The sequence below is a fragment of the Salvelinus namaycush genome, chromosome 20 (genome assembly GCF_016432855.1).
Source record: "Salvelinus namaycush isolate Seneca chromosome 20, SaNama_1.0, whole genome shotgun sequence".
NCBI lineage: Eukaryota > Metazoa > Chordata > Actinopteri > Salmoniformes > Salmonidae > Salvelinus > Salvelinus namaycush.
In genome coordinates, this window is record NC_052326.1 from 42,026,591 (window position 1) to 42,050,454 (window position 23,864).

Here is a 23,864-nt window from a genome sequence, read left to right on the forward strand (position 1 = left end):
AAGCCATAAAGGGTCGTTGATATAAGCAAAAGTTTTAGAGTATAGCCAGGGTCACCTATGATGTCTATGAATAATGTATCAGTAATTTGTCAGTAACACAGAAACCCTGTCCGTACAATGAATTGAACTTCGTAAGTACTGTAGGGCTACAGCATCACTCAATGAGCAATTTGAGTGATTGAGTTAACTACGGCACAAATATAATGAAATAAACCACACACAAACAGCAATATGAAATAAGAGAAATATTACATATTTTTAATTTATCATTATTTTCATTTTAAAGATGTATAGGTTGGTTTCGGCTGTTGTTGACATCATACAATATCCCCAGGTTCAGTAATTTCTAAAAACATTCATGAGGTGTGTAAAGGTATAAAATAGGTCACCACCAAAGTAAAGACAGGGGTCAGTTCACACACTTCCTGGAACATATACATAAAAAGGTATGCATTTCACACATACACATTTATAAAATACACTTTAAAAGTGGTTATTTGTTCAACTTATGGTCGTAATTGGGTCTCTTTTTGTTCTCGCATTATCATGAAAACTCTCAAAGTTCCAAAAAGCAAAACTATGTCAGCCTACAAGTCTTTCACAGAAAGACTATAGAAAGGCAACAAAGTCACTCAAATATACCCTGCCTTTGCACACAAGGAAAAGAGCAGCTACACTCATCCCTTGATAAAAAAAATAAAGTGACAAAAACGATGGTGCCTCCAGATGTATTCAACCCCAACATCCTATGCGCTTGTCCAGGGATGTATTCATTCAGACCATGACCTTAGCGAACCGTTTACTCCAAACGGAAAAACCTTTCCAATGAAAACAAGAGTTTCTATTGGGCCAATTCAGGTAAGTCTCTCCCTGCTTCATTCTGCTTGCTTCTAGTGAATACAGCTAAGATCTGTTAATATTGGGAAAGTCTTGGCAAAATGGCAACAATGCCACCTGGCCTATCAGAGGGCATTGATGGAGCTGTCACCATATTGCTTACACCTATTAAATTCTCTCAGATCTACACAAGTGCCTAGGAGGAAAGGACAAGGGTCTGATTTGGGATTCAGGCGCTTAAGGTCAGCACTGTCTGCAGGTTTTCATCCTTGTTTTTAAATCAGCAGCTGGTTTAGAACATGTACACCACAGGGTTATGTCACAAAGCAGGATCAAAGAGTTAGCAAGATAATGTTTCAAAAATGTCCTCAAACAACTCCATATTTCCTAGTTCAAAAAGCAAGAGGGTGTTGAATTTGAAATGGTCTAAGTAAGGGATAATCCACAACATCAACAGCCATGTATGAATGTTTATCCAAGTTAGCTAGCTGACTTAATGATCGTGCTTTGTGATATACACAACCACTGACATGAATGGACCAGTAACTGGGAAGAAAGAGAACCAGCAGACACTGCGTTCCGCACGGCCCTGACGTTGAATGCCCCGGCCATAAACCATTACTAAGGGTGATAGTGAGAAGGGGAAAATAAATTATAATAAAGATAGTAGTAATATCAACAAGTGTACGTTTATGTCAAATCACACAGTCAGAATCAAAATAAAATAAGCATTCTTCAGGATTATTATTCATTGCAGAATACCTACGGCATTTAGCATCTACAGTCATCACTCCTTTACATCATCAGTCAGGGAAAAACAAAAAAACAAGTGGCTGCCGCTGTCTGATTGGTTGTACTCATCCTCTGCTTCTTCTCACCTTGCGTCTGTTTGGGTAGTTTTTCCATCGCTACGGCTCTTATTGGTTGCCATGGCACAGGGTGGTACACTACCAACCAATGACCATGTTCTTTTTCAGTTTCTTAGAAAAGTCTAACTATACTCCTGTTCCTTCCTTCAGAACTTTGTCTCTTATGTTCCCCCCATCCTCAATATTTTATATTGCCATCAGTTTCGGAGAGAGAGAGAGAGAGAGAGAGAGAGAAGGGGAACAGTAAGGTGAGTGTCGCCAATGTCCGCACAAGGAAACGGTCTATGCCAGTATGACATACTCCCAAAAACAGACAAAAAAATTGTAATAAAACGTTAAACTTTCATTTGAGTTTTTCAAAAGCGGACCTCTCAGCTCATTACAACATCACTGGTTAATCATCTATATAAAAAAAACAGGGAGCAGAGATGAATAAACTGAATATAAACAGGGCAAAGTGCAAGGGAGGATGGAGGGATGCAACGAGGAGGTGTTGACGAGATACAGTGGCAATATGGAAGAGGTGTTGACGAGATACACATTGGCAATATGGAAGCCGTGATAAGAAAAGGTCCAAGATCATGCTCCTGAGTCCACTAAGGAGGGACAACAGTGGGTGAAACGTTAAAAGGAAGAAGAGGAGAAGAGGAGAGAGGGGGGCTGGGTAGTGGGGTAAGGAGAGAATAGCGAGACTGAGGAGGAGAAGGGAAGGCTAGCTCCAGAGGGCTGCGTAGTTGCCGTGAAGGCCCGAGCACAGAGGTCCGCCGGCCACAAACAGCTTGGTGCCGGAGTCGTCGTAGCAGTGTGTGTACACGGCGTTGGGAAACGAGTTGATGTCCGAGAAGTAGCTCCTCCACGTCTCGTCGTGATTCTGAGGGAGAACGAGAGAAACAGGTGTGAGGGGAGGGGATGACATCAGTGTTTCCCCTATATGTATTTAAATTGTGGCCTCCACTGGGGGGGAAATATATTTTCAGGTGTAAACAGCTTTAACAACTAAAACCAGATATAAAGCATGTAGAAAAATTATAATGGAGCAATATATTTTTAAATGAAGATCATTTTTGAGACCTAACACCGCTGCTGAAAACAAGGGTGAAAGAACACTGAGGGGGAAATGGTTCTTGTTGTCTTGTGCTAGCATCTTGTCAAGGCAGGTCCAAGATAGACTACCAACACATGAGGTCAGGCGTCACTGAATCACAGTTTCTTTTAGTGTACTCTAAAGTCAGCTGTTCATAAATATGTTCCGTGTCATGATAATATTGTCAATAGTCACAATCTAGAAATGCTGGAGTAACCAGTATTTCATGTCATTCTTACAACAGCATTAAGGAGATACACTTTGTATACAAAAGTGTGTGCACATCCCTTCAAATGAGTGGATTCAACTATTTCAACCACACCTGTTGCTGACAGGTGTATAAAATCGAGCACACAGCCATGCAATCTCCATAGACAAACATTAGCAGTAGAATGGCCTTACAGAAGAGCTCAGTGACTTTCAACGTGGCACCGTTACAGGACACCACCTTTCCAAAAATTCAGTCTGTCAAATTTTTGCCCTGCTAGAGGTGCCCCGGTCAACTGTAAGGGCTGTTATTGTGAAGTGGAAACTTCTAGGAGTAACAACGGCTCAGCTGCGAAGTGGTAGGCCATACATGCTCACAGAATGGGACCGTCAAGTGCTGAAGCTCGTAGCATGTGGAAAAACCGTCTGTCCTCGGTTGCAACACTCACTACCGAATGCAGTGCCAACTGTAAAGTTTGGTGGAGAAGGAATAATGGTCTGGGGCTGTTTTTCATGGTTCAGGCTAGGCCCATTAGTTACAGTGAAGGAACGCTACAACATCCAATGACATTCTAGACGATTCTGTGCTTCCAACTTTGTGGCAACAGTTTGGGGAAGGCCCTTTCCTGTTTCAGCATGACAATGCGCCCATGCACAAAGCAAAGTTCATACAGAAATGGCTAGTGGAGATCAGTGTGAAAGAACTTGACTGGCCTGCACAGAGCCCTGACCTCAACCTCATTGAACACCTTTGGGATGAATTGGAACGCCGACTGCGAGCAAGGCCTAATCGCCCAACATCAGTTCCCGACCTCACTAATGCATTTGTGGCTGAATGGATGCAAGTCCCCACAGCAATGTTACAACATCTAGTGGAAAGCCTTCCCAGAATTGTGGAGGCTGTTATAGCAGGAAAGAGGGGACCAACTCCATATTAACACCCATGATTTTGGAATGAGGTGTGAAGAGCAGGTGTCCACATACTTTTGGTCATGTAGTGTAGTACAAACAGACCAGCACAGGCTGCTCCTCCCAATCCATGCAGAGGCAGGTATTCACACAGGGTTAATGAACTGGGGACACAGGAGACACCTGAACCAGCAGATCTACTAAACTGTGAAAATGTGGATGTAACATCAGAGAGGGGAGAGATATTCACAGATCTCTCAGCCATCAATAGCAGTGAGAACATTAAACAAAAAATGTACACTGGGGCTACAACACGTTGACCCAAGCACTCCTGTTGACCACTCAAACACAGTGAATCTAGTGGCTTATGGATGACAGGTGATTAAGACTTTTACTGCCACTCTGGACTTCACATGTGGAAAATTACAATTCCATGTGGTGTATCGTGAAGTCAAACCACTCATTGCCCTCCCTGACAGTATCAGACAGGGCTTAGTTCATCTCCAACCTGAAGTGCATGCAGTCCAGCATGAAGCCCCTGAGCAGACTGAATACAGAGACCTGTTTGACTGTAGCACAGTGGGTAAGCTACCAGCCGTTTACCACATGCGGCTGGATGACTGTTTACCCCACAGCGTGGGCTCCCAGAAGCGTGCCACTCGCCATAAAGATACTACTGCACTGTTGGAGCTAGGAACACAAGCATTTTGCTACACACGCAATAACATCTGCTAAAAATATGTATGTGACCAATAAAATTTGATTTGAAGGAAAAAGTGATCAAGGAGATAGACCGAATGGAAGGACAAGATCTCATCACGAGAGAAGAGGCCATGGAATTGGTCTCAGCCATGGTGGCTGTAAAGAAAAAGGATAGAAGAGTGAGAATATGCATTGATCCAGTCCATCTCAACAAAGCACTCCTCAGGCCACATCATCCCATGAAAACAGTGGAGCAGGGGATCTCAGACGTGCCTGATGTAAAGCTATTCTTCATGTTGGATGCCAGGTTTCGTTCTGGCAGAGCACACTTGATGAAGCGTCAAAGCTCACAACCTGACCCCAGGGGGCAGATATCACTTCCTACGCACGCCCTGTGTAATCTCTACATGAAGTGAAGTGTTTCAGGAGGTGCATGGAGGAGCAGCTATTCGCAGAACCCTGTCAAAATCATTATGGTCGACATCCTGGTCAGGAACACGACGAGCCGCTCCGCCAGATCATGGACAGGATAAAAGCTCTTAATCTCAAACTAAATCCAGACAAATGTCGCTTCAGGGTCTCAGAGGTCCAGTATGTATACCCAGTATGTTCCCAGAAGAGTGAAGGCTGTATTAGCAGCAAAGGGGGTACCAACTTCATATGAATGCCCATGATTTTGGAATGAGAAGAGCAGGTGTCCACATATTTTTGGTCATGTAGTGTATATAGTAATAGCAGGACACTTCAAGTTAAAAGTTCCTGAGAGGGGTATACAAAAGGGGAATAATAAATAAAATAATTGTACCAGCCAGCCCTTCCCTGTGGTGAGTTTGAGGATGCCCTCTCCTGGGCGCTGCCGGAACCCGCCGGCCGGGCTGGAAGGGTCCTCCAGGAACCTCTGGGCTCTGATGTCATAGAACAGCAGGGAGCCCTGGCCTGTGCCCACAGTCACTATGTGTTCATAGAAACTCACCGAGCGGATGCCTGTGAACGAGCACACGCAAACAAATTAATACCTTGCCTTTAATAGCTTTATAAACGTCTTTAAAAAAGCTGTAATAAATGTTCCTTTCAAAAGTACTGCCTCTGCACTTCATTGTAATGCTGCGTTCAAATGCTACTCGGAAACTCGCATTTCCCAGTTGGTGAAGTCGTAAATACGACATCAGTGTGTCCAAGTGCTTTTGAATTCGGAACAACTCTTCAACCAATGATATTTTAGCTAGTTAGCTAACGTTGCTAATAATAATAATAATAATTTAGCAAGCTGACTAACGTTGCTAATAATAAATCTAGCAAGCTGACTAACGTTGCTAATAATAATTTAGCTAGCTGGCTAATGTTGCTAATAATAAATCTAGCTAGCTAACGTTCCTAATAATATTTTAGCTAGCTGGCTAACAATATAGCCAATACGTTAACAATATAGCCAAACTAGCTACATTATTCACATTAAAATAATGTACAAATAATGTAAATGGATTTGTTTAATCATCTTTTGTTTGAAAAGGACAGTGATGAAACGGCACAACTCGTAAATTCGGGTTTCATTATTTTCTCCCGCCTTTCCAACTCGTAATCCCGACATGGAGGGTCATTCAAGTGAAATTTCAGAGTCGGTAACTCCTATTTCCAATAATTCCGACACCACTTGAAGGCAGCATAAGTGCAGAGCGGGTCTTGGCGAATGTTTGGGTTTTGTTTTGCTTCTTGGTGGAATGTGTTTGTAGTACCTCGTGTTGCCTCTGGAAAAATGGAATGAAATGAAAGTTACAGAAAGTTTACAGAATGTATGCTATAGTGTTCTATATATATATATATTCACCAATACACCCTGTGTGTGTGTGTGTGTGTGTGTGTGTGTGTGTGTGTGTGTGTGTGTGTGTGTGTGTGTGTTTCAAACATTGTAGTGTGGTGTCAATTCCTTACCACTTCCCCTCTCCCGGGAGCTGACTGATTTGATGTTGTGAGTGGGCTGCCGGGGGTCTAGGAAGGACACATGGGCCTGAGAGCCCACCGCATACACCGACCAGTCCTGACCATATGCCAGACACACATTCTCTTTGCAGTGAGGCAGCTTTGTGGACAGCAGCTATGAACAACAGATACACAGGCTTGTTAGACGGGGATAGACATGTACAGTACCAGTCAAAAGCTTGCACACACCGGGGCCTCCCGAGTGGTGCAGCGGTCGAAGGCACTGAATCGCAGTGCTAGCTGCGTCGCTACAGATCCTGGTTCAATCCCAGGCTGTGTTGCAGCCGACAGCGACCGGGAAACCAATGAGGCGACAATTGGCCAGCGGGTTAGGGGAGGGTTTAGCCGGCCAGGTTGTCCTTGTCCCATCGGGCTCTTGCGACTCCTATGGCAGGCCGAACACAATGCAGGCTGACACGGTAGTCAGGTGTAGTGTTTCTTCCAATACATTGGTGCGGTTGGCTTCTTGGTTAAGCGAGTATTGTGTCAAGAAGCAGCGCGGCTTGTCGGGGTCGTGTTTTGGAGGACGCATGGCTCTCGACCTTCGCCTCTCCCAAGTCCGTACGGGAGTTGCAGCAATGTGACAAGGACTAACCACCAATTGGATATCACTAAAATTGGGGAGATAATCACTTTCTTTTTACAAAAATAAATAGACAAGCCTTGACACAATTGAGACATGGATTGTGTGTTATTCAGAGAGTGAATGGGCATGACAAAAAAAATCGAAGTGCCTTCGAACGGGTTATGGTAATAGGTGCCAGACGCAACGGTTTGTGTCAAGAACTGCAAAGCTGCTGGGTTTTTCCACACTCAACAGTTTCCCGTGTTTATCAAGAATTGTCCACCACCCAAAGGACATCCAGCCAACTTGACAACTGTAGGAGTGGAAGTCAATTTGCGCCAGCATCCTTGTGGAACATTTCACACCTTGTAGAGTCCATGCCCCACCGAATTCAGGCTGTTTTGAAGGGAAAGGGGGGGGGGGGGGGGGGGGGTTGTGCAACTCAATATTAGGAAAGTGTTCCTAATCTTTGGTATACTCAGTGTATGTTGTAGCCTACATTTCTAATAATAGGCTACTATTAGAAATGTAGCCTATGTAAATAGGCCTACTCTACATGTCGCTGCTTTCATGTTTTTAGGTTATTCAAAAACAACTTCAAACTTTGAGATAGCCTAGAACTTGGTTAGATAAATAAATGCATTGTTTAATAATGAAATAGCACGGCAGGAGAAAGACAGCATGCATAAAAAAGTAAGTCATATTCATATCAAATGGAGAGAAAATACCAAATGTGGATTTTAAAATAAGACACCAGAGTGTCCTCTATAAAAACTAAAATAAGCTTCAGATCAACCGACATTGAGAAGAAAAAAAATTTCACCGTAGGGATGGTGCCAGGTTTCCTCCAGACATGATGCTTTGCATTCAGGCCAAAGAGTTCAATATTGGTTTCATCAGACCACACATGGTCTGAGGCCTTTAGATGCCTTTTGGCAAACACCAAGCGGGCTATCATGTGCCTTTTTACTGAGGAGTGGCTTCCATCTGGCCACTACCATAAAGGTGGAGTGCTGCAGAGATGGTTGTCCTTCTGGAAGGTTCTCCCATCTACATAGAAGACCTCTGGAGCTCTGTCAGAGTAACCATCGGGTTCTTGATCACCTCCCTGACCAAGGCTCTTCTCCCCAGATTGCTCAGTTTGGCCTTTCAGACAACTCTAGGAAGAGTCTTGGTGGTTCCGAACTTCTTCCATTTAAGAATGGAGGCCACTGTGTTCTGGTATCCTTCCCCAGATCTGTGCCTCCACTGATTCCTTAGACCTCATGGCTTGGTTTTTACTTTGACATGCACTGTCAACTGTGGGACCTTATATAGACAGGTGTGTTTCTTTCCAAATCATGTCCAATCAATTGAATTTACCACAGGTGTACTCCTATCAAGTTGTACAAACATTTCAAGGATGATCAATGGAAATACGATGTACCTGAGCTCAAATTCGAGTCGCATAACAAAGGGACTGAACAACTATGTGCGTTAGGGTTTGATGATGTTACAATGGTATCAGATATCGAAGATGATTGACAGCCATCGTCGATGCATCGCCGATTTCAAAATTGTCTGTACCACGCAGTAAAGACCTGACCGGGCAGCCCACAGCAGGCCCTGCCAAATGGCCTATTCCTTTGCTATGGCATGCATAACCTACATTTTGTTACATTACAGCCTAATTCTAAAATGGATTAAATAAATAAAAATCCTCAATCTGCACACAATACCCCATAATGACAAAGCAAAAACATGTTTTTAGAAATTCAAATAAAAAAACAGAAATTCCTTATTTACACAATCGTCTTAACCAGAAATGTTTGGTATGCGAGGACATTCAACAAAAATGCAGTACTGTTTAATATTGACTCATGACGACACCAGCCAAGTCTTCATAATCTCCAATGTCCCCAAACAAGTACACAGTCACAGAACCAAACAAGCATTGCTATGCAGAGCGGAAACAGATGTACTCAAACAGACCTTGCTCAAGTTTTGCTCTGCCTTCCAAAGGTGGAAATAGCCATCCAGGGACACTGCACCAAGCTCCTGAGAGAAGGCAAAACAAGATAGTGTGTAGGTCCCCGTAAGTACAGGGCTATAGTACAACACAGATTTTTACTAGAACACAGGCTGTGGTTTGTCTAGGAGGGAGGTATGTCTGACCTTGTGGTTGTTGTTGAAGGCCAGGGCGCGCACTTTGCAGTTGTAGGGGTTGGTGTATTCCTTGGGGATGTCCTCCAGGGCACGGTGGGAGATGTGGGAGTAGCAGGGGACCCCCTCTTCGTCCTGCTGTCTCATGGAGTGGCTCAGAACCACCTCAGACACCTCCCACAGCCCCATTGAACCGTCCCGGGACCCTGAAGAACCGCAGCACATTGATTGGTTGGTTGATTTTATACAGAGACAATATTACCGTAATTGCTGGACTATTAAGCGCACCTGAATATAAGCCGCACCCACTGAATTTAAAAAAAATATGTATTTTGTACATAAATAAGCCGCACATGTCTATAAGCCGCAGGTGCCTACCGGTACATTGAAACAAATGAACTTTACACAGCCTTTAAAGGAAACACGGCTTGTAACAAAAATAAATAGGCCTTTAAACGAAACACGGCTTGTAACAAAAATAAATAGGCTTTAACGAAACACGGCTTGTAACAAAAATTTTAAAAAATAGCAGTAAACAGTAGCCTACCAAGAAAGTCATTGGTCACTATCTTCCTCCTGTGCACTGAAACCACTGAAGTCATCTCCTTTGGTGTCGGAGTTGAATAGCCTCAGAATTGCTTCATCCGATGTTGGATCGTTTTCATTGTCGCTCTCGTCACTTTCATCCGGAGGCAAATTCCCCGCTGAGCTCATGCTGCCCTCTTCAATACGCAGCAGTCCAGCCTTTCGAAACCCGTTGATGATAGTGGATTTTTTTATTTTTTTTGACAATGCTCCACGCTGTCAGGACCCACTGGCAGACTTGACCATAAGTTGCTCTTCGCATGCGGCCCGTTTTAGTGAAGGATTTCTCCCCACTTGTCATCTAAGCCTCATTTTCTAGTTCGGGCCATCTGCTTTTCTTTCCTCTGAAAGCTTTTGTTGTCTTTTTGCACTGAGTCAGTTTCTCACGCTGCTGTTTCCAACGTCTTATCATCGACTCATTAAGGCCAAGCTCCCGTGCAGCAGCTCTATTTCCTTTTCCAACAGCCAGATCGATCGCCTTCAAATTGAAAGCTGCATCATATGCATTTCTGTAACGGTCGGCGTAATCCTCCTCCTCGGACGAGAGGCGAGAAGGATCAGACCAATATGCGGAGTGGTTTGTGTCCATGATTATTTATTAACCAAATAAACGGAACACTAACGAAACAAAATGACAAAAGAGAAACGACCCGAATACAGACACGAGATACAACACGAGATACAAAAAGTATGATTCTCAATCAGGGACAACGATTTACAGCTGCCTCTGATTGAGAATCATACCCGGCCGAACACAAACAACCCGACATAGAAAAATAACACATGGACAACCCACCCCAACTCACGCCCTGACCAACCAAATAAATACAAGAAAAAGGAAAAACAGGTCAGGAACGTGACAATTTCTCCGTGTCTTTGCCATGATGAGGGTGACAAAATGACTACCGTAATCAGAATTATGGGAAGTTTGAGCGCGCTCGATTTACGTCACATTATGTGACGGTGCTCAGTTTTTTGGCGGCATGAATCTTGTGAAAGCGGGAAAAATCCATAAATTAGCCGCGTCATTGTATAAACCGCAAGGTTCAAAGCGTGGGAAAAAGTAGCGGCTTATAGTCCGGAAATTACGGTACACACATAAAAAACTATCGCAGATGAACAATAGTGTGAAGGTCTTCCAATGGCTTAGCAGTGTGTCACTTAACACCCACCTGACACAGCCATTCTGTCGCTGATCCACGCAATGGAGAAGATCCAATCTTTATGGCCATCCTGAAAAACAGAGAACAACTTGTTTCAATGTATGATCAGGCTTGCTTAGGCTGTCTCAGCCACCAGTGCTGTCTCACTTTGTGTAGCTCAGTACCAACACACCAAGAAGAGAGGGGAACCACTCACGTCCCCCACGCAGACGGGATCCAGGGTAGGCAGCCGGTAGACGGCCAGGCTGTTAGGGTTGTCTCCGCCGGTGGCCAACAGAGTGCCGGAGGGGTTAAGCTCGATGGCGTGGATCCCACAGCCTTGCTGGTCCAGCCCAGACACCGAGCCACTACCAGGGAGGAAGGGGGCCCCTATTGTCCCCGCAACCCCCCCGGGGGCCCCTCCCCCGTGTCGGTCCTTCAGCATTGGGATGCGGGTGATCTGCCCTGTCAGAACATCTGCCACAAATAGCTGGGGAGAGGAAAAAAGAAATCTGTTAAGAGAAAAAGTTAAATGGTCTGGAATCATTGGGGTGGGGGGGGGGGTCGCATTTTTTGGTTCATAATAGCTCAGTTCAAGGTTTTCCGGTTAACAGCAAATGTTTATACACTTTTTTTCCATTTTGAAAGAAGAAAGCAGAGTAGAGTAAAACAAGAGGCCAATGTCTCACCGTATTGCACTTGGTTCCACACACCACCTGGCGGTGGTTGAGCCACTGGGAGGCAAACACCTTGTTGAGGCGGCCAAGGGAGAACTCCCGCTCCTTGAGGATGCCCGGGAGGCGGCCAGCAGCAAAGCCCCGCAGGCTACGCTGGAGCCGCCACTCATGCTGCTGCTGCGGCCGAAACTCTCGGCCCCGGAGCGCACACACCACTGAGCACTGACTACGCCACCACTGCTGAGCGTGCCGGGACGAGGAGGACACACGCGTCCGCTTGCTCGCCGACTGGCACCAGGCCACCTGACGGAGGAGAGAAAAAGAGAGAAGGAGAAAGGTTAGTACAAGGTTTAAATGAAATGAACAGCACCAAGTAAATCAAGAACACTGACTATTTAGAACAGGGTCATTCCAAGTGAATATGGAACAAAATGTTCATAAAATTTCCCATGCTCCTGCAATTCAATAAACAAAATTGTATTTTAGGCTAGAGAACGTATTTTGACAGTTTGACTTTATGTGCATGTGTGTTCCATAAGGTGTATTTTTATCTGGTTTTTAAATCTGATTCTACTGCTTGCATCAGTTACCTGATGTGGAATAGAGTTCCACATAACCATGGCTCTATGTAGTACTGTGCGACTCCCATAGTCTGTTCTTGACTAGGGGATTGTGAAGAGACCTTCAGTGGCATTTCTTGTGTGATATGCATGTGTGTCTGAGCTACGTGCTAGTAGTTTAAACAGACACCTCGGTGCATTCAGCATGTCAACACTTCTTACAAAAACAAGTAGTGAGGAAGTCAATCTCTGCTCCACTTTGAGCCATGAGAGGTTTATATGCATATCATTAATGTTAGCTCTGCGTGTACATTTAAGGGCCAGACGTGGTGCCCTGTTCTGACCCAATTGTAATTCCCTCTGTGGCACTTGACCACACAACTGAACAGGAGTCCAGGTGTGACAAATATATGGCATGTAGGACCTGCCTTGCTGTTGTTAAAAAGGCAAAGAAACTATTTATTATGGAGAGACTTCTCCCCATCTTAGTTAATTTGAAATCAACATGCTTTGAGCATGATAGTTAACAATCCAGGATTACCACATTTATTAAAGTAGTCAGTTGAGGTTTAGGATTTAGTGAATGAATTGTCCCAAATACAATGCTTTTATTTTTTTAGAAATAGTTAGGACTAACTTACTCTTTCCACCCATTCTGAAACTAACTGCAGCTCTTTGCTAAGTGTTGCAGAGATTTCACTCGCTGTAGTAGCTGACGTGTATAGTGTTGAGTCAGCCACATTCATAGACACACTTTACTCAAAGCCAGTGGCATGTCGTTAGTAAAGATTGAAAAAAAGGGACCTAGACAGCTGCCCTGGGCAATTCCTGATTCTACCTGGATTATGTTGGAGGCTTCCATTAAAGAACACCCTCTGTGTACTGTTAGACAGTTAACTATTTATCCACAATATAGCAGGGGGTGTAAAGCCATAACACATACATTTTTCCACCAGCAGACTATGATCGATAATGTCAAAAGCCGCATTAAGTCATGCCTAAATTTGCTAATCTTGCCAAAAATAAAATAAAAATTAAAGTAATTGGCAAAATCTGTGGGTTTTGTGATGAATGAGCCATCTGATTCAATGAATGACAGATGAGTTTGCCCTTTTGCCCAACATTTCATTTAAGGTACTCCAAAGCTTTTACTGTCGTTCATCTTTGTTTCATAGAATAGTTCATTATTTCTATTCAGCTTAGTCACATAATTTCTCAATTTGCAGTATGTTAGCCAATCGGTTGTGCTGCCAGACTTATTTGCCATTCATTTTTGCCTCATCCCTCTCAACCATACAATTTTTCATTTGCTCATCAATAGTAATTTCTTAAATGGGTGCATGCTTATTAGTAACTGGAATAAGAAATGTCATAAATATGTCAAGTGCAGTGTCTGCTTGCCCCTCATTACACACCACAGACCAACAAATATTAATTACATCAACAAAGGAATCACTACAAAACTTCTTCTATGACCTCATACACTATATACTGGAACTTGTATACCTTTCTGTTGATATCACGTGTGGTCCTCCCACTACGACTCGCAAGGAAAGCATGCAGTTTATTAGGCTACAGATGAAATAAGTTATCACAGGGTGGTGAAAGTGCAAGGTGATGAGCTTGATGCTCCTTTACAATAAATATCGAGGGACTTATTCTGGTGACATCATCATCGATACTTGGCTGCCTTTTGACAAATAAACAATCTTGCTCTTTTTAATCTCATCATGTAGGCTATACATGCGCTCTAGTCAACAGTGTGCCGTTACAGTACCTCATCTGCGCGCTTTCAGCTAGAGCACACGTGCCAATACCAGAGGGGACACATGCTATATAAAGCATTTTTTTTTTAACGTGAGACAAACATTAGTAGAGTTGAAAATGCAATGGAAACCCATTGAACTTGTATTTTTTATTCAGTAGATGGGAATTGAACCGCAAAAGGTATTTTTATGTGCAAGCACTGCCGTTTACCTGCAACAACTCTAATGGAAACATCTCTGATGGGAAAATGCACATGTTGATTTGATGCAGATTTTAGAATATTCACATGAAAATCTGTCACCAATTGGATGGAAACCTAGCTATTGAAAAGTTAACCTTTCTAACGATACCCTTCTTATATCTCAATTCAAATTGCGAGCAGAGCAGACTACTAAAATGAGAGTATGAATGAACATTGATTCTGGGAAATAATTCCTCAGTTTGTCGCACTCGGCATTGCAATACCAGTAGAAGCATTTTAGCCAAAGACTGCTATACTTGCTGTTTAGTCTGCATTTTTTTTTTTTTTTTAAATGTGCAATAACCATAAGGCACAAGTATATAAGGAATTGTCAACTCGTTCTCATTCTGAGAAATAAGGTAGGCTACTTGATTTCAACATGGACAGGCTAGCATGCTGTTCAAACAGTTGGAAACGGACAGAAGGGTGTGTTCATAACAATTCAACTGCCGTGTAAGCTAGAAAAATAGATCCTAGTTGGCTAAACTTGAAATATAATGATTATCTGGCTACTCACTAGCATGTGGGCTTGTGCTTGAAATTGTTTATGAGACCTGTGTTAATTAAGCAATAAGGCCCGAGGGGTGTGGTATATGGCCAATATACCACGGCTAAGTGCTGTTCTTAATCACGACACAACGCGGAGTGCCTGGAAACAGCTCTTAGCCATGGTATATTGGCCATATACCACAAACACCCGAGGTGCCTTATTGCTATTATGAACTGGTTATCAACATAATTAAAGCATTAAAAATTAGGGATGCACGATATATCGGTTAGCATATCGGAATCGGGCGATATTAGCTAAAAATGCCAACATTGGCATCAGCCCGATGTCTAATTCAACGGAGATGTGCAAAACCGATGTCAAAGCTGACATGCATATGTATATAACGTAGGTAGATGACGTAATGACAACACAAAAAATATATATAGCGCTGCACAGCCTTCTTAACCTAGCCCACAATGTCTGCTGTGTGGATCGAGCAGTCAACAAGTCAAGCAGTCATTTGAAAGAGTAAGAACATTTCAGAGAGACAACTTAAAGGCGAAATCCATTAAAGCCAAGATAATGGAATTCATTGCCCTTGAAAATTAACCGTTTTCTGTCGTGGAAGATGTTGGCTTTTGCCAACTGGACAAGCACTGGTACACCCTACCAAGTATGCGCTATTTTTCAGATGTTGCCCTACTGGAGTTACAGCGATGTCAGCCCCATGAGCATAATGAGTCTGATAGCACAGTGGGTCGACGAGGATTTCGTACTGAGGAAAGCCGTATTGCATGCTCAAGAATGTGCTGGTTCTCATACCACTGCTGCCATTGAAATGGCATTTGAGATGTTTGAAACATGAACACTCCTAGCGCCATTCGAACAACTGACTCGAGAAATAAGCTCAACTGCATCTGCAGCAGACGTGATACCCTGTCATGGCATTGAAATGCCTGCTCAACAAAAATGCCAACACAAACCATCGGGTTAATTCGAAAAGTACTCTAGTAGAGGCTGTGAAAAAGTGATGCAGTGGCATTCTCTCTGAGCCTCTACTGTGTCACCACCATGCTCGATGCTAGGTACAAGGACCGCTACTTCGATGCAGACAAGAAACAGAGTTTACATGAAATGTTACAGATACAGCTGGACAAAATGGAAACGGACACAGTAACAGCGTGTACAGAGGAAGAGGCCACGGACAGAGCTGAAACTTCACTGCTTGACATGTATGATGAAAACCTGGTTGATACTGAACAAATGAACAACGAAACAGCACAGCAAGTAAGTGGGGACATAGCTGCAGGCTGCATCATATCCGCAGTGATTGGGAGTCCCATAGGGCAACGCACAATTGGCTTAGCGTCTTCCGGGTTCGGCCCGGGGTACGCGGTCATTGTAAATAAGAATTTGTTCTTACCTGACTTGCCTAGTTAAATAAAGGTTACTTTATTTACCATTTACAGACACCATTCTGTATACTTCTGGTCCCTCCTTGGACACTGTGTTAACTAACCTCCAGACGAGCTTCAATGACATAAAACTCTCCTTCCGTGGCCTCCAACTGCTCTTAAACGCAAGTAAAACTAAATGCATGCTATTCAACCGATCACTGCCCGCACCTGCTCGCCCATCCAGCATCACTACTCTGGACGGCTCTGACTTAGAATAGGTGGACAACTACAAATACCTAGGTGTCTGGTTAGACTGTAAACTCTCCTTCAAGACTCACATTAAGCATCTCCAATCCAAAATTAAATCTAGAATCGGCTTCCTATTTCGCAACAAGGCATCCTTCACTCATTCTGCCAAACATACCCTCGTAAAACTGACCATCCTACCGATCCTCGACTTCGGTGATGTCATCTATAAAATAGCCTCCAACACTCTACTCAACAAACCGGATGCAGTCTATCACAGTGCCATCCGTTTTGTCACCAAAGCCCCATACACTACCCACCATTGCGACCTGTACGCTCTCGTTGGTTGGCCCTCGCTTCATACTCGTCGCCAAACCCACTGGCTACAGGTTATCTACAATTCTCTGCTAGGTAAAGCCCTGCCTTAGCTCACTGGTCACCATAGCAACACCCACTCGTAGCATGCGCTCCAGCAGGTATATTTCACTGGTCACCCCCAAAGCCAATTCCTCCTTTGGTCGTCTTTCCTTCCAGTTCTCTGCTGCCAATGACTGGAACGAACTACAAAAATCTCTGAAGCTGGAAACACTTATCTCCCTCACTAGCTTTAAGCACCAGCTGTCAGAGCAGCTCACAGATTACTGCACCTGTACATAGCCCATCTATAATTTAGCCCAAACAACTACCTCTTCCCCTACTGTATTTATTTATTTTGCACCCCATTATTTCTACTTCGCACATTCTTCCACTGCAAATCTACCATTCCAGTGTTTTACTTGCTATATTGTATTTACTTTGCCACCATGGCCTTTTTTTGCCTTTACCTCCCTTATCTCACCTCATTTGCTCACATTGTATATAGACTTATTTTCCTACTGTATTATTGACTGTATGTTTTGTTTATTCCATGTGTAACTCTGTGTTGTTGTATGTGTCAAATTGCTATGCTATATCTTGGCCAGGTCGCAGTTGCAAATGAGAACTTGTTCTCAACTAGCCTACCTGGTTAAATAAAGGTGAAATAAAAATAAGTTTTAAATACGTAAATGCCAACAAAATAACTTTTTGGTCAGTGTGTGTGTGTGTCAACTATTTAACTGTACTAGAATGCTTAAAAGACCGGTAAAATTGTAAATATCGTTATCGTTTTTTTGGCAAGGAAAATATATATCGGCCAAAACTTTCCTATCGGTGCATCCCTAGTAAAAATACATGTTGTCATACCCATGGTATACGGTCTAACATACCACAGCTTTCAGCAACTCAGCATTCAGGGCTTGAACCACACAGTTTATAATTGTCTTTATACCATGGCATTGTTGAATACTTGTTCCTGATTGTCTTGAAGAGTATTTTAGAGGATTGATTATTTCCCTATAAACACACGGTATATTTACATGGTAGAATTCAATTGCTAAAGTTCATTCTTATATGTTCTATGTTTGAGCTGCTTTTGAAAGCAATAGTAAAATTGAAAACATTACTGACATTATGAAAATCGAATTCAACAATGGCAGGCTAGGACAGATGGTTTGGTTAGCAAAACTAGCAAGTTTGTTTTAACTACTGTAGCTATCTATTGCTAGCTCCCGAGTGGCGCAGACTAAGGCACTGCATCTCAGTGCAAGAGGAGTCACTACAGTCCTTGGTTCGAATCCAGGCTGCATCACATTCGGCCGTGAGTGGGAGTCCCATTGGGCGGCACACAATTGGCCCAGCGTCGTCTGGGTTTGGCCGTCATTGTAAATAAGAATTTGTTCTTAACTGACTTGCCTAGTTAAATAAAAGTTAAAAATTAAATAAAAACAGGTGTCATATGTGCATGAATTCAATGAACATGTCATCTTTGGATTTCTTGGTCGTCAATTAATACTTGCATTGTTGTAACATAGGAACTACCAGTGTTATTACTTGGACATTTCGGCAGTATGGGCTTTGTATGTGGCCGTGGTACATCAACATTGGAACACAATGCCGGATGTGGCACTGAATTTGGGGGCAATACTTTAACAACTATTTTTACATTTAATTCATAAAAATGTTTACCTAACCAACCAAATCTAAAATAAGTACTGAAATTGAGTTGAACGCAACTGCAGTCGGTATACAACACATGGCTTAACCACCCTTATCCAGTCGAATAGGACATAACCTAGCTAAAATTCCTATTATTTTACACAGCTACTGAAATTGTATTCCATTCTCAGAATGACTCTATATATTTTTCCATCCATCCCCTACGATCCAATAGAACGGTGCTTAGGAAAAAGCATTAGTGGTTGTAGGCCTAGGGCCTAACTAGAAACACTCACACAAGTCTAATTTAACTAGCTAACTAAATTAGCTAGCCAACCAGTTAGAGAAACGGTCAATGTAATAAAAAAAGGACAGTTAAACGACATAAAACATTTAAAATAGAAACATGAACTAACATAAGCAAGCACACTAGCCAGTAAGCTAGCTAACGTTAGCCATGGCATTTTAGCTAGTAACACGGATTGAGTTCCTTAGGAAGCTAACGTTAATGTTACTAATAGTTTAGTTACTGTAACGTTACACTTTAAAAAACGAACGTGCTTTTTATCTGCGTGGCGTTAGCTATCGAACTAAATTCGCTACGAATATGTTAGTAGTTAGCTAACTCAACCAGTCAACGCAAAGTGGTAACGTTAGCTGGCCAACTAGGCTAACCAAGATTTGCTAGAATGGCTAACGGCAATTGACTGAAACACCAGTCTGTTTCCTCATACCTGTTGTTGTTGGTCCTTGGACTCCCCTGCCTTCCTTTTCCTGCTAACTGTTTTTCTCGCCATAATCTGACACACACAAATCCCTCACCCACATGGAGGCCAAATAATGACGCTAAGTACTGGGTCATATAATGGCGATAAGCTATTTTGTTGTCTTGCTCTGAGTGTAGCAGCGCCTGGCGACGTGGAAGGACGATCACATAAGGGTGAGGTTGACTAGCTAGCTTCCACTCCGGCCTCCGAAACTCAAACTCTAGCTACGCGCGTAGATTAGCTTGTAACCTACTAAAATGTTTTTCGGTCGAGGAGCCAAAATATGCGACTCCCCTACAGTACAAATCGATTTTTATATTTTATCCAATTGTTCTTTCTTTACAAATCGCGTCACCAACGGCAACTACATTCTGCCGCGCGCAGCCGCAGTCAAGTTAAACATCAACAAAAACAAGGTCGACGTGCATGTTTACGGTAAAGCGTGCGCGTTCACGGACCATTTGTCATTGGCGTCATATTTATGCTTCCGAACTCTTTGCTCCAATGATTTCTTGAAAAAGCACAATATTTTCTCAATTCAGAGTTCAGATTTCATGCAAACATCAAATGTATGAGACTAACAGATTACATTGATCGTGCCAAAATGAATGTGCATCACATAGAAGATATTGTTATATTTCCTGGACAGGGAATCCCCCCAAAAATTATAGAGAAGTCACTCTGTAACAGGCTGACTACAGCGCGAGCGTTGCAACATAAATTTAGAAATCTATATTATTCAATTATTGCGCCAACGAGTGTGCGTTGCCAAGGGCTAACACGGAACCCAAACCGGCTGCGCCCGTGAGCCATCGTGCATAAATGTATTTTGTCCCCCCACACCAAACGCAATCACGAGCAGGTTAAAATATCAAAACAAACTCTGAACCAATTATATTAATTTGGGGACAGGTCAAAAAGCATTAAACATTAATGGCAATTTAGCTGGCTAGCTTGCACTTGATAGCTAATTTGTTCTTTTTAGCTAACTTGCTGTTGCTAGCTAATTTGTCCTGGGATATAAACATTGAGTTGTTATTTTACCTGAAATACACAAGGTCCTTTACTCCGCCAATTAATCCACACATAAAACGGTCAACCGAATCGTTTCTAGTCATCTCTCCTCCTTCCAGGCTTTTTCTTCTCTTGACTTTATATTGCGATTGGCAACTTTCATAAATTAGGTGCATTATCGCCACTGACTTCGTTTGTCTTTCAGTCACCCACGTGGGTATAACCAACGAGGAGATGGCACGTGGGTACCTGCTTCTATAAACCAATGAGGAGATGGGAGAGGCAGGACTTGCAGCGCGATCTGCGTCAGAATAGAACTGACTTCTATTTTACAGGCTGACTACACTGCTCGGCTGCGCGAGCGTTGCAAAAATAAATGTAGATATCTATGTTATTCAATTATAGCACCCACACTGCTCGCGCGCGCGCCAACGAGCATCTGCGTTGCCAAGGGCTAAAATAGAAGTAAGTTCTATTCTAACGCAGATCGCGCTGCAAGTCCTGCCTCTTCCATCTCCTCATTGTTTTAACAGAAGCAGCTACCCACGTGCCATCTCCTCATTGGTTACACCCACGTGGGTGACTGAAAGACGAACGAGGTCAGTGCACCTGATTTATGAAAGTTGGCAATCACAATATAAAGTCAAGAGAGTGTTGGTCCCATGTTTCATGAGCTGAAATTAAAGATCCCAGAAATGTTCCATATGTACAAAAAGCTTATTTCTCTCAAATTTTGTGCACAAATTTATTTACGTCCCTGTTAATGAGCATTTCTCATTTACCAAGACATTCCATCCATCTGACACGTGTGGCATAACAAGAAACTGAATTAACAGCATGGCCATTACAAAGGTGCACCTGGTGCTGGGGACAATAAAAGGCCACTAAAATGTGTCGTTTTGTCATACAACACAATGCCACAGATGTCTCAAGTTTTGAGGGCGCGTGCAGTTGTCATGCTGACTGCAGGAATGTCCACCAGAGCTGTTGCCATAGAATTGAATGTTCAATTCTTCGACCATAAGCCGCTTTCAACGTAATTTTAGAGAATTGGCAGTACGTCCAACCACCCTCACAACCTCAGACCACCATGTCTGTCCAGGACCTCCACATTCGGCTTCTTCACCTGCGGGATCGTCGTATTTGTCTGTAATAAAGGCCTTTGTGGGTAAAACCTCATTCTGATTAGCTGGGCCTGGTTCCAAAGTGTGTGGGCCTATTCCCTTTGAGAATGGATAAGTTATTAATTACACTTTTGGATGGTGTATCAATACACCCAGTCACTACAAAGATACAGGCGTCCTTCCTAACTCAGTTGCCGGAAAGTAAGGAAACCGCTCAGGGATTTCACCATGAGGCCAACGGTGACTTTAAAACAGTTACAGAGTTTAATGGCTGTGATAGGATAAAACTAAGGATGGATGAAAACATTGTAGTTACTCCACAATACTAACCTGATTGACAGAGTGAAAAGACGTAAACCGGTACAGAATACAAATATTCCAAAACATGCATCCTGTTTGCAATAAGGCACTAACGTTAACCTTCAAAGAATGTGGGATAGAAATTGACTTCATGTCCTGAATACAATGTGTTATGATTGGGGCAAATCCAACAGAACACATCACTGAGTCCCACTCTCCATATTTTCAAGCATGGTGGTGGCTGCATCATGTTATGGTTATGCTTGTCATCAACAAGTACTAGGGAATCTTTTAGGATAAAATAAAGTGAATAGTGCTAAGCACAGGCTAAATCTTAAAGGAAAACCTGGTTCTGTCTGCTTTCTAACAAACACTGGGAGACAAATTCACCTTTTCAGCAGGACAATAACCTAAAACACAAGGCTAAATATACACTGGAGTTGCTTACCAAGACAACATTTAATGTTCCTGAGTGGCCTTGTTACAGTTGACTTAAAATCGTCTTGAAAATCTATGGCAAGACTTGGAAATGGCTGACAAGCAGTGATCAACAACTTGACAGAGCTTGAAGAATTTTTCAAATTATTTCCAGACCTACCCAGAAAGACAAAAGGTGTTGATTCTAACATGTATTGATTGACTCAGAGGGTTCAATACTTATCTAATGAAGATAGACTGAGTGTACAAAACATTAAGAACACATTCCTAATATTGTGTTGAACTCCCCCTTTTGCCCTCAGAACAGCCTCAAATCATGGGGGCATGGACTCTACAAGGTGTCAAAAGCATTCCACAGGGATGCTGGCCCATGTTGACTCCCACAGTTGTGTCAAGTTGGCTGGATGTCCTTTGGGTGGTGGACCATTCTTGATATACACAGGAAACCGTTGAGTGTAAAAAACCAAGCAGCGTTGCAGTTCTTGACACAAAATGGTGCGTCTGGCACCTACTACCATACCCTGTTTAAAGGCACTTACATTTTTTGTCTTGCCCATTCCTCCTCTGAATGGCACACATACACAATCCATGTCTCAATTGTCTCAAGGCTTAAAAAATACATCTTTAGCCTGTCTCCTCCCTTCATCTACACTGATTGAAGTTGATTTAAAAAGTGACATCAATAAGGGATCATAGCTTTCACCTGGATTCACTTGGTCAGTATGTCATGGAAAGAGCAGGTGTTCATAATGTTTTGTACACTTATTTTTTTTTAAATAAATTTCTTACAAATGTTAGACTTTTTTTCCACTTTGACAGAGCATTGTGTTGATCGTTGACAAAAAAAACAACAATTAAATCTATTTTAATCCCACCTTGTAACACATGTGAAAAAAAGGCAAGGGGTGTGAATACTTTCTGAAGGCACTGTGTGTGCAGCAATGCTTGATTGTGTGTTTGATGTTAACAGACAGGTCTATTTTCTGGGTGACCTGAACATTGACTGATTAGCTACTATCTGTCCTCTCAAGAGGAAGCTTCTAACTGTGACTAATGCCTGTAATATGATCCAGGTTATCGCACAACCAAATAGAGTGCATACCAATAGTGTTAGATGTGACATCCACTTGTATTGATCATATCTTCACTAATGCTGCATAGCTTTGCTCCAAAGAAATATCAGTTCCCACTGGCTGTAATTGCAGTGCTTGAGGACATCACAATTGCCATAAAAGTTTGCTTATCGACTGGTGTGGGTGGACAAAATCAACATGCGCGCGAGCGGTCTGGTCAGCATGTTAGGCAGAATATGAGTCATTCTGTCAATGAAAGGGACATTGTTTATTCTATTGACCAAATCATGTCATCAAAAGCCTGCAGTTTCACATTACCACAGGTATCAACTGATGAAGTGCTCAAAGCATTAATGTGCTTACCTGAGGACAAGTCACCTGGGCTCGATCTCATTGACAAAAAACGACTTTGACTAGCAGCACCCTATATTGCAGCTCTAATTAAGCTTATTTTTAACCTCCCATTACTCAAGGGAAAGTTTCCTAAATGAATGGAAGCATACAAAAATTGTGTCCAATTCCAAAAGACAAAAAAATTACTTTTTAATGTATCAAAAAGTAGACCAATTAGCCTACTGTCATCATTTAGTAAGAATTTGGAAGCAATTGTCAGTAACCATGTATGGGAGTATATAGAACAAATGAAAATTATCACAGCCTACCAGTGTAACGGATGTGAAATGGCTAGCTAGTTAGCGGGTACGCGCTAGTAGCGTTTCAATCAGTTACGTCACT

General features: G+C 42.7%; 1 protein-coding gene across 4 annotated transcripts; it reads right to left on the reverse strand.

Moving 5' to 3' along the window:
* Positions 1–232: 232 nt before the first annotated feature.
* LOC120065378 (DDB1- and CUL4-associated factor 12-like) lies at positions 233–19,572 on the reverse strand. Of its 4 annotated transcripts, none has more exons than XM_039016328.1 (10): positions 19,148–19,571; positions 11,709–11,999; positions 11,213–11,509; positions 11,050–11,110; positions 9,305–9,498; positions 9,122–9,187; positions 6,538–6,700; positions 6,342–6,353; positions 5,414–5,592; positions 233–2,577 (listed from the first exon to the last, which is right to left on the reverse strand). In XM_039016328.1, the coding sequence occupies exons 1-10, from the start codon at positions 19,208–19,210 to the stop codon at positions 2,419–2,421; spliced, it is 1,485 nt and encodes a 494-aa protein (XP_038872256.1). In that variant the 5' UTR covers positions 19,211–19,571; the 3' UTR covers positions 233–2,418. The 4 variants fall into 4 exon arrangements, with proteins under 4 accessions (XP_038872256.1, XP_038872258.1, XP_038872257.1 ...); XM_039016330.1 differs by having other exon boundaries at positions 11,237–11,509; positions 19,148–19,570; XM_039016329.1 differs by lacking the exon at positions 6,342–6,353 and having other exon boundaries at positions 19,148–19,572.
* Positions 19,573–23,864: the final 4,292 nt, after the last annotated feature.

Coding starts and splice junctions, on each gene's coding strand:
- LOC120065378 (XM_039016328.1), bottom strand. CDS start 19,210: ATGGCGAGAAAAACAGTTAGCAGGAAAAGGAAGGCAGGGGAGTCCAAG. Junction 11,510..11,708: donor GTGGAACCAAGTGCAATACG/GTGAGACATTGG, acceptor TCCTCTCCCCAG/CTATTTGTGGCAGATGTTCT. Junction 2,578..5,413: donor CCACAGGGAAGGGCTGGCTG/GTACAATTATTT, acceptor GTTCTCCCTCAG/AATCACGACGAGACGTGGAG.